Source organism: Thermobia domestica, chromosome 5, assembly GCF_964235325.1.
Source record: "Thermobia domestica chromosome 5, izTheDome1.hap1.1, whole genome shotgun sequence".
NCBI classification, from domain to species: Eukaryota; Metazoa; Arthropoda; class Insecta; order Zygentoma; family Lepismatidae; genus Thermobia; species Thermobia domestica.
This window is the reverse complement of record NC_137458.1, coordinates 69,899,923-69,912,018: the sequence shown is the minus strand read 5'-3', so window position 1 is coordinate 69,912,018 and position 12,096 is coordinate 69,899,923. Positions and strand designations below refer to the sequence as shown.

General features: G+C 35.9%; 1 protein-coding gene across 2 annotated transcripts in view; it reads right to left on the bottom strand.

Moving 5' to 3' along the window:
• Positions 1 to 3,709: 3,709 nt before the first annotated feature.
• The window catches only part of LOC145685960 (uncharacterized), an 80,617-nt gene continuing 72,230 nt past the window's right edge, over positions 3,710 to 12,096 (bottom strand). For both annotated transcript variants that reach the window (XM_081758751.1, XM_081758752.1), the window contains one exon: positions 3,710 to 6,200. In XM_081758751.1, the coding sequence (XP_081614877.1) occupies positions 3,816 to 6,095 (2,280 nt within the window). In that variant the 5' untranslated portion in view covers positions 6,096 to 6,200 and the 3' untranslated portion in view covers positions 3,710 to 3,815. The remainder of the gene's footprint in view (positions 6,201 to 12,096) is intronic.

Genomic DNA, 12,096 nt, shown 5'->3' with positions numbered 1-12,096 from the left:
CCGCTTATAAAACGCAATAACTAATCCATTTCGTAGTGGTAGAGCCGCAAAAGACCGGTTTTATGCATTAATGGCAAGACACCCGGATATTGTGTGCAGAAAGGAGGAAAATTTGAACTATGGTAGACTCATGCGTTTCAACAGAACTATAATGAACGAATTTTATACGTTACGGGAAAATACACCTGATGCTATATACTTACGTGACATTCTTGAACTTATTTGCAATGCAGATGAAACTGTGTTAGAACTAACGTACGACACAAGCCTAAAAATTCTGACACAGAAAGGAAGCAAGCGAGTAGGCCTACATAATGCCACACATGGCGGAAAAGGTGAAACTCTGAGTGTTATTGTGTGCACCAATGCATCAGGTTCAAATTGGATCCCTCCAATGGTGTTATACAAAGAAAAGAGATTGGTGATGATTAGTGACGCCACTGCCTTGGATTGACATCACGTGTGATCCTTCTTCATATCCTTCAGTTTGGCCGTCCCTTCTATTCTCCTAGATCCAGGATACTTCAAACTACACACTCTTTTATTCATTGTCATCCGCGTTGCATTTTTCTTTACCATTGGGCGCTATATCAGTGTAGAGCCCAAACGGTTGTTAAAATTCCGAAACTTCCAACATCTTATATTGAGAACACACACTTTCCAATAATATTGTTCTCGTATCGTCAATAGTTTGCCGAGATGACTTATGTACGCAGACTTACCAAACACATAACTGGGGTATAAAAAGATGAAAATTCAAAAAATATTAGTACTGGAATTAATTGAATGTCGCGTGGTACCGAATTTTATGTAAAAATAAAAATCAAGGGATGTCAGGGTGAATCGTAGGATACCGTGGGATATGGAAAACTACAACTAATATACTCAGTCAAATATCTTATTTATTATTTACACAGCAAGTAAATTTCGTAAAACTCTGACGTAAATATTGTAAATTTTTACTGGAATATAGGGCTTCATATATATATATGTAGCGTCATCAATGGAGACAGTATGTTCCACTTGAACTCTTAGATAGTGGGTGTAACGAGATTAAAATTTCAAAATTTAAATATAAGATCTACATATAAAACAATATAATTCAATAATAATTTGCAATATTCTTGTTGGATTTTCAGTAAATTAACCAACTTTACCTGATATGTTAAGTAAGGTACGAGAAGTGTCTATATTATTTGTAGTTTCTTGCACCAAATAGTAAGTAGTCCAGAGTTCATTCCTGGCACATCTTGAATTTTACATAAAGTTCGTTTCTCTTTTCTTTCTCAAAAAGCTAAACTATGTCTTTGCGGACACAGCTTAATCGTATACAGTGCGTTCCACAAATAACACTAAGGCCCGTCTCCTGAAGAAACCAAGGTAGATAGAAACATTAAGCCTTTTGTAACCTTCAAGGGACGTAAAAGACAATATTATGCTGATATGGAGAACCCAACTCCATATGCTCAAGGGGGTTACGGGGGAATACAAAAATTTTAAATAGCAATCTCCACTGTGTGGTGTCTCATTTGAAAGGTAATCATATGTAGAGACCAATGTTGGAAACTACATGTCGCTAGCCTGTCCCTATCCAACATGGCGGCTATCCGTAAAGTAGGGTCGAAATATGTTCCATGCATAGCACTAAGGCCCTTCTCTTGAAGAAACCAAGGCAGATAGAAACATGAAATCTTTTGTACCCTTCAAGGGACATAAAGGACAAGATTATGCTGATATGAAAACCCCAATGAGGTGCGCTCAAGGGGGTTACGGGGATAACTATAAAATTTTAAATAGCAACCCCCATCGTTTGGTACCTCGTTTGAAAGCTAATGAAGTGTAGAGACCAGTTCTGGAAACTACTTGCCCTATCGTGTCTCTATCCATCATGGCGACCATCAGTAAGTACGGTCGAAGTACTTGTAATTACCCCTTGTAGCACCCTTAGGCCTCCCTCATTGGGGATTTTCCTTATCAGCATAGTGTTGTCTTTTGTGTCCCTTCAAGGATACAAAAGGTTTCATGCTTCTATCTGCCTTGGTTTCTTCAGGAGATGGGTCTTAGTGTTATGCGTGGAACGTACTTCAACCCTACTTTACGGATGGCCACATGATGGATAGAGACAGGATAGCGTTAAGCAGTTTCAGAGCTGATCTGTACACGTAATTACCTTTCAAACGAGATACCACACGGTGGGGATTACTATCTAGAATTATGTAGTTACCCCCGTAACCCCCTTGAGTGTATCTTATGGGGGTTCTCCATATCAGCATAATATTGTATTTTATGTCCCTTGAAGGTTACAAAAGGTTTAATGTTTCTATCTGCCTTGGTTTCTTCAAGAAGCGGACCTTAGTGTTATTCGTGGAACTTGTATATTTGGTTTAGAGCATATAGGCCTATTTAATTCCAATTTCCATCTCCTTATATCCGATACCCAAGAATTGTATTTCACAACATAAAGTAAAATTTCAAATGTTTCAGAATTTTTCATATAAAATCGATCGACAAGTGCTCTGTAAAACACTCATCAGTGGTATCTGCAAGCAATAATAACATTGTTATTATTCGTACCTGCCTTCATACACAGAAGAGCAGCTACTACATTCCTTCAATATAATTGCCTCTCATCTCTATCACCTTCTGCCACACGTGTGGAAAGCTTTGTACACCGTCAAGGTATCAATCTTTGTCGACGTCCCGCACGGAACGCCATATGGCACGAATAGTAGCTTCTTTCGTGTCGTAGCACTTCCTGCGAAGTGATTCCTTCATTTTGGCAAAAGAAAATCGTCACGAAATCCCCAGAAACATTGTTGTACACTGATCCTACGTGCCGCTTCAATCTTGATCTATGCACATTCTTCGTCTTTCCGAATCTTATTTTTATGACGTTTCCTCTTTCCTCCTCTACTTTACGCCACTGGTGTTTTTGACTGAATAACATACAGTCGTTACCACTTGCCACCCTACATCACCTCATGTTTCCTTATCAGCTACGGAAATCTTGTAATGCTGATTCCTTTACCAGCTATGGAAATCTTGAAATGCTGAGAACAGTGTGATGTGAGAACAGTGTTGCCACTTCTTTTTACCCAAGCCATGGACCTTCTTCAGGAAGCCAAGAGGGATGCACACTATATGGTTAATTTAATGCTTGTACTAAAAGAACATTTGGGACAAATTTTTACTATTAAAATAATTAATTAGCAACTGCCCACAACTTGTGAAGAACCCATCAGCACCTACTACCCTGCTATCATGGACTGTTTTTAGATCCAGAGTTAAGGTTAATTGAGTGTACTTGAGCAAACTGTTGTAGACAGTGATGAGTTCAGCGAGTGGCTCGGGAAAATGTCCCTCGCCTTTACCGGAGTACTGAAATTCCCCCGGGGGCGTATAGCCGCAGTACTACTTTAATCCTCAAAATATTTGGAAGTCCCCGCGAGAAACATGAAATCATCACTGGTTGTAAAAATAACAGAATAGAATTTTCACATTATTCTCAATGAAAGAACAAAAATACGCCTTAAGAACTTATACTAAACAAAACTGGCAAGTCATATATCCATTCGGATTCTTGTTTCGTTTACCTTGAATCATGTCGACTTTCACACATTGCTATAATGTCTGTCATTGTGTTTTATACACAGACATCTCATCTAAAACAAAACAAAATATATCAAACGTCCGATTCAACATATTTTTTTATTTACTGAGGTGAAAATTACAAGAGCTACACTATATCAAATATAAACCTATAATTTCTTCAAATTACAACACTTTTAACTCAGCTTGTAGAGAACTGTCCTGTGTCACTTGCTCGGATCCGGGTCCACAACCCACGTCTTCTTTCTGATAATTCCTGTTGTTTCCTGAGGGCTTTCTTTAATAACACTCATTTTTGCGAAGCAAGATGAATTGGATACTCTGGAAGAGTGCTTTGAAAAACTAGTAGTGGAGTTTCTTAAAAGGTTAGAAATACTCACTGAATTTTGTTCTCCATTACTTCGGACAGTGGCAGACTTTGAATGAAGCAAACTACGAGCATTGGCTGATTTTGAACTGGTCAATCCCTTGCGGGAGTCACTACTGCCTCTCGAGTTTACACAAAGCAATCTTTGTGATAAGCTTCTACTCTGTGGCCTCAGAAAGTCAAATTCTGTTGAGCTTGCATTAAGGTTTGATATAGAGCTACCTGAAGATAAACGCCATTTGGCTAGAGGTATTTTGCTCTTTTGAACACTGAAGTACGAGGCAGAAGATTCAGGCTTTTGCACGTCACTTTCATCTTCAATATCGTTGGTGATGTTGCTTGCTTCAATTTGTGGACCTTTAGTTACTTTCGAGCTTTCATTTCGTGATTGATTTAAGGTTCGTTTAGTTGAAGTTTCACCAGTATCAGTTTTATGCTCTTTCTTATGTTTTCTGGTAAACAGATCGCCATTGTATGTTCTTTGTCTCATATGCTTCATTTCTGCACTATGGTTCGTTTTCATCTGTTTGGTGGTTTTAGATTTAGGTATTTCTGCACCATTGGTCTTGGAAGAGTCTCTAGCAAATCTCCAGATGTGCGTTGGTAGCCTTTTCGTACGCGTATAAGGACCAGCTGAAGCATAAGGATTTTTGTTTTCTGTTATTGATGATGACATGTTAAGTTTATCTCTACCTCTTGGTGTATTAGTTCGTCTTTCGACGTCATTACATGTTTTGACGTGATCAGCTTTTCTATTACTGTTTGGAGTTTTAATAACGGACTTTTGATCAGACTTACTCTGGGTGAATATTTCGGATTTCTTTTCAATATTATTTGTGTTCCATTTTGCAGATCCTGATTTCATCCGAAATTTTTCAAGGTTGATCAATTCTTCAGTAGAATTAGATTTTGAAGTACTTTTACTATTCGTTACTGTGGTTCTATCTTTGTCCTTTGAAGTATTACCCAGATTGATTGGTATAGATTTCGCTTCGCACATGGTCATAGATTTCACGTTATTCTTCTTTCCATTAACTAAACTTGATAATTTTAAATCTTCCGACAACTGTTGTTGTTTTGCTTGAATATTCATTGACATACACAATGCTGAAGATAGTCTCGTGTCATTATTCATACCTTTGTCAGAATGTTGAGATCTTTTAATTTTGTGTGGACTTCCTCGAGGAGATATGTTGCAGCTGGGAGTATGCAGTTTGGCTTTAGGTTCTGGTAGAGATAGTGCTGGACTTGAAGTTGGTAGTAGTTGCATATTTATCAACTTTCGGAGATTTTCATTTGTTGAAGGGTCTTGAAGAACTGATGACATTAGCTGGGCTGTAGTCATGCCATCACTCCGTTTAGATTGAAGCGTAGTTGAATCTTTATTTGTACTGAGTTTTCTGCCTATTAGCGATGGTGATGTTTGAAGAAATAAATTTACAAGTGTATTACTAATATGATAATGATTGTTATATATATTTCCGTTTTGATTTACATTCGACATCGTGTTGAGTTTTTCCTCGTTACGTGAGTTATCTGAGTGAGAAAATGTGTTGTCTCTTGCGAACGGATAAACAGCAGAACATGATGTATGCTGTGGTTTTCCTCTAATAATTCCTTGAGTTGTACAATTAAGCAGTTTTGTTTTGATTTTATCTGTGATGTCTTTTGACATGGAGCCATCGCTTTTTAATACGGAGCTATACCTACTAGACACAGCAGAATTTTTCTCACGAAGATCGTCAATGTAACTCTTGGAATGCTTTTTATGTTTCGATAATGACCTTGGTTGATTCTTTTTCCTAACTCTTTCAATCGTTCTAAGAACTGGACTCGTTGGTTTATCATCACATGAAGATGCTGAAGAATTACCAGTCACAGCAACTTTATGTTTCTTGGTTAAGCGGCTATCTTTACATGTAAAAGTACCATGAATGTCATTGTTTTTTGAATCAAATACATCTTCTCCAAAATCTAACTTCTCCAGAATTTGCGACTTTCCTTTAAGTACTGTGTAACTAAGTCCTCGCACTGGTTTAGCATTTTCCTCAGAGTCTCTTGTGCGATCACCACAAGAGTTATCTAACAATTTTACCCTTTGTTCAGATGTCGTAGTCATTGAGACATTGGAAGTTAAATTTTGAACACTTCTCGAAATTAGTACTACTTCTTCAAATTAATAACACTTACATAAACTTGATGAATATTGCGAAAAATGGAAAACCTGAAATACAAAAAGAAACATTGTTAGGAATATGAGGACACATTATCAAAAACGTAATCGTTTATTATTTTTTTCATTCATTTATTGATTTGATTTGATTTTTTGAGTTCAACGTCCCTTCCAACAGCGAAACTATATGAGACGGGACCTGGTGATTAACGAGGAATCCAAATCACATGAGCTCCAGTCCATTCATTTATCGTTGCCGAGTTAATACGTTTATCTAATTTAAGACTAAATTTGTCTACATTATATTTTCTTTCATAAAATCCAAAAGGACACGAGGCAGCTAACGGAACTTGCTAACACATGTAAAATTAATAAAATTATGCCAAATTTGCACCCAGATAACACCAGATGCAAATGTTTTAAATAAGATTAATATTTAATTATTTTGTTTATTACAAACTAAATACAACTATTATTTAAAAAGTAGTTCACAGGATTCCAAAACAACATAATATGTAATCAAATGCAGTTAAATTAATTGCTCTAGTAGCTGCCTTAACTTAGATTTTTGGGGAAAATGTTATTCTGGCAACACTGTAATTTCTATGGATGACAACACTGAAAGTTTTTCAGGTTCATATTTTTTGTTGTAGAACAATTGATTGTGGTAAGTTGTATTTCATTATCTCCTTTCACTTATGACAAACAGGCAAAAGAAAAATGGTAAATTTTGTATTATTTCTAGTATGTCAGCTCTTGACACAAACATACCCACAAAGTTACATACACACATACCTAGTGTTATGTTATAGGTCAAACTAAGAACGTCTCTTCTTAATTCGGTTAAAAATAGCAAATTCGGGCAATGCTAAGTATATGCAATTAAATTTTTCAAGATCTATTATTCAATAGTAAATACTAAGTTCTTTCGTGAGGTAAATATTAAGTTCTTTTATTCAAGTGGGCTAGGTTCAGCATATTGCTGCCCTACCACCTAACCCTTGTCAAGGAAATACATCCAGTTATACAAAAACGATACAATCAGCTAAGTACAAAAGATATGGTGATATACAACAAAAAGTACAGGTATACATTAAGATGATAAAAAAGAAAAAAACTGGCACTTTTAACAAAACAGACACACACACACAAATACTACAAGTGAAGAATGAAAAAAAGCATGAATGAAAAAAGGCATACAAATAGAAACAGAAAAACGAACACAAACCAATGAAAACATAGAGACAAAATAAAGTATGCTTGTCATTGACATTGCGGGGGAAGGAGGTGATGAAATATTTCTACAATGGATGATTATTTTTTTTAAAAAAAAAGTGTAGCAAGTTAAGTCTGGTTTCATTTATGTGGTTGAAGTGATAAAATACAAATCATGGGTACCTGGACTTAAATTTTGTTGGCTGAGTAAATACATTTTTAACATTTTCTTGAAGGAATTAAATGTTTTAGCTTCTTTTACTACATTTGGTAGAGCATTCCACGCCCTTGGGGCTAACACTGAAAATGCCGCAGTGGTTTGCTTGAGTCTATGGTGTGTAATATCAAACGTATTTCTTTTGCACGTTAAGCGAGTGTGAATAGTTGACCTAGCAGTGAGTTTCTTGTATAAATACGCGGGACGTGTTGTTTTAAGAATTTTATAAATGAGACAGCAATAATGCAAATGTTGTCTTCTGGACATTGTCAGTATGCTATTGTTGTTCAGAATAGGCAAAATATGATCGAATTTTCGTACATTGTAACAGAAGCGGATGCATGAATTTTGTACCTTTTGAATCAGGATGGCATTGCTTTTTGTTAGAAGCGGGCCATACACATCACAATAATCAAACAAAGATAGTATCAGTGTTTGTGTCAGGAGTAGCTTGATATCTTTGGACAGACAGTCTCGTATTTTATACAAATTTCTTAGTATTCCCAGAGCTTTTGAACACTAGATAGAGGCGTGATTATTCATAGAAAGTTTATCATCAATTTGTACTCCAAGACTTTTTACACAAGGTGAATAGCTAATGTTTGAGTCCATTATTTGTAATTCTAATTTTTCAGGAACAATTTTATATAACTGATTAGCGGATCCTAGAACAGTATAAGTACATTTTAAGGGATTAATAACAAGACCGTTATCAATACATCAGTTACTGATAGCATTAAGATCTTGATTGAGGAGTCGAACAACTTGTGGTAAGTCCTGAGGCAAGGCTTTTATAAATTATTGAGTGTCGTCCGCGGAACAGTACAACTTTGAATGCTGTACAACAGATACCAGATCTGCAGTATATAAAGTAAACAAAACAGGCCCTAAAATTGAGCCTTGTGGAACATCTCTATCAAGAACAGCAGCTTCAGAAATTTTGTAATGAGAGGAACTACGTAAAGCAACTTGCTGTTTTCTCTTATGTAGATAAGATTCGAACCATTTTATGGCATATACTGAAAAGTTATAGTATTTCATTTTTGCTAAGAGAACATCATGCTGGACAAGGTCAAATGAGAGGTCTAATAAAACTAGTATTATCACATATTTGTCATTTAGTGCATGAAGCACATCGTCTTCGATACCTAACAAAGCAGTAGAAGTGCTGTGAAATTTACGTAACCCAGATTGTTCGGATGGAAGTATGCAAGAGCTATCAATATATGAAATCATTTGCTGAAGCACTAACTTTTCAATTACCTTTGAAAGAACTGGCAATATACTTATTGGCCTAAGGTCACTAATTGATTTAATACAAGGCTTCTTTGGTAATGGGAGAATTTTAGCTAGTTTCCAGGGATTAGGGAATTTACCATTCGATAAAGAGCAGTTCGCAATATTAGTTAAGGAGAAAATATTATTTTAATAAAGTGTTCGTAATTACTTACCCATCACTGCAATCTCTCAAGTGATTGCACCGGATTGATTAACACTAACGCCATTTGTTCCTGTTGCTGAAAGTTAGTACTACCATGGTCCTATATGTTGAATCCCAGACATATACGCAGGCATTTATTATGGAAGCGGGTTAACATTCAATATGAGAATAAATTATATTAAAATGTGTAAAATCAACCTTGAAGTCAGACTAAATTTACAGAAAAGTTCGTATTTCAGTGGGTTCCAGAATCCCAGGATCCACCTCTGCTTACTCCCTGAATGTATTCAACATGAATTGAAGCGTATCGTATATACAGGATGGCCCAAAAGTAGATATACAGTCCCGTACTGACCGGCTCATGGAATTTTATATAATTTACTTAGTTTCTTTATTATTTGTTCTTATTCTCTTTTTACTGATACTTCAAGCTTGGATCAGAACTAATTATCTTAAACTAAAATATCAAACTTGATCAATGCTGGACTGTATACTTGTTTTGGGCCACTCTCTATAATATGTTTTTAAAGTGTATATATTTTTTCCAACATCCCAGTATACACCAGGCCTCACAATACCATTTCATCAAAATATAGAGCGATGCAAGAAACCTCTTCAGTATCCGTCTTGGCTTCCCTGTGTAATATTCTTATTATGTATTACTAAAGACGGAGTGTTACGCAAAATGCGTGTTCTCATGGTGTTAGAGATGAAAACTTAAGGCACTGAAGTTAATTTTGGGCGATATTTGCTTCGATTTGAATGCAATTTATTTTGTCTACTTGGTCTATTTGGGTCTATTGCTTGAAACGAAATATGGTCTATTATATGAATTTTCTTCAAAATTACTAGCTTCATTAGATTAGACAGAGATTTCCTGGTACAATAAAAGTTCCTGTCGGTTCCAAGATTTTCTTTTTAAAAAATAACCTTTTAGATGAAGGATAAGCTCTACTTCGATACAAGGAAAGAGTGCCGCCGACACAAATATGAGCGAGTTATTGCAGCTAATATGGGCAAATTGAAGACAGTTGGACAAGTGTTCAAAGGTAAAAGCGTGATAGTGAATTGTATTCACATGTTTTGTGTGTTCTACATACACCCCGATTGCATTTGTGGGGTTTGATTTCAAAAATTATGTGTTGACGGATCAGAGAGATATCACTTGATAACTTGCAAAGAAATTATCTTTTCATGTGGAATCATAATTAGTAATTGTTATAGATACGCCACATTGAGTTGTCACCTAGTGTTCCGTTCCAAGCGCTGCTATCGGCTGAAGGAATTCCACTCCCTCTCACTTAGCCACAGCTAAACCCTTATTGGCTTAACGCGTGGATGTGTCGAGGGTGAGCTTTAGTTCGCATTTTTGCCACGGCTCAAGACATTTTGGCAGCACTATAGTAGACCGCCAAAATGCATTATATTAAAGTATAGTATTTAGTAATTTATCTTCCGGTTCGAAAATGACCAATAATTTCCTTTTCTGAACTGCTGTGTGACGAGAAATATGTCGAGTCTCGAGAGCAACACTAGTTCAGCCAAGTTTTAGATGTCAAACACCATTTTAGTGTTGCATGATTTATAGTGTAAAAACTATAAATTGATCATGTGACTGTACGAATATAATGAAGAACATTTACCAACGTTTAAAGATACGCGAGTCATTACACAACATACTCCAATAATAAATATGGTATAAATGTTATATCACACTCTTCATGGATCTCTGGTGACGCAGAGGGATTCTAATAACTTCAAGATAAAATTAATGAACAAAATCAAGGCGTAAATTTAGCACATAAAGGGTATAGCCAGGTAAGATGGGGAAAAGCGCTCTTACACGGATTGCTGTGATATTTATACCAAAGGCACCTCATATTGAAAGATAACTTTGGCCAGAAAATCGACTTCAAATTCCTTCGAATTTCGAAGTTATTGTTGAAGATTCGAAAATCAAAAATTGTTCATATCTCGGAAACGATGTAAGTTACGAAGGTGCAACAGAATATGAATATATTTTGTTTGAAGGGTATTACCGAAAATAAGAAACAATGTATTTCGCCTTTACCAAGTTACATCGCGAGTATTAAACCATGATCAAAATACATTATAGGTGGTGGCTGCTTCTATGGTGGTAAATAGGTGGTCACTCAAACAAAAAGCAAAAATATTTAAATTCGGATTCACTTTTCGCTAGAAATTTGAAACATGAAATACACTATTCGTTGTTTTTGGTAAGGCCCTTCAAGCAAAGTATATTCACATTTTGTTTCACTTTCGTAACTTATATCATTTCCAAGATCTAAACAATTTTTGATTTTCGAATTTTCAACAATAACTTCGAAATTCGAAGGAATTTGAAGTTGATTTTCTGGCCAAAGTTAACTTTGAATAGGTACTTTTGATATAAATATCCCAGCAATCCGTGTAAGGGCAATTTTCACAGCCTTATCCGGCTATACCCTTTCAAAAGGAGACGAGAAAAGGTTCCCGAGAATCGAGATGAGAAAAAAATTCTTCGATAATCGAGACGAGACATACAAAAAAACTTGGCATTTCTCTGTAAACATCTATCGTTGCCGGGTGTTAATTCGCAACCTGGATGAACGAGAGGTAGAAAAATATTTTCCAAAAACACTCCATGACCTTCATTTATCCTGTGCTGTTATGTAAGCCCGCAACAAAAGCACGTAGTGCTGGTTGCATACAGACCAGGCGTGCTTAACAATAGACGAAAATATAAGTAAATTTTCACTCCCACCGGGAAATCTCTCCAAGCCGAGAATAAAAAGCTTCGCAGGCGATTAGATCTGTAGAAGTTGAAAATAATTTGATATTTATCAGTTTAAAAGATATTGTAATATTCTGTAGGTAGAGTCTGTAATGACGTGCAGGTTCTTTTTTTAGACCTTCACCTTTTTATTATAAAAATATCGTATATAAGTATCGTACAAAGTTTCAATAAATTTTCTTTAAGGCTATAAACACTCAAAATGTTTTCAGTGTAGATTAGGAATAATGTTGTCTTGGGTATATAGGATGTTGTCAGCCCAAAGCAGTTTTAGACGGGA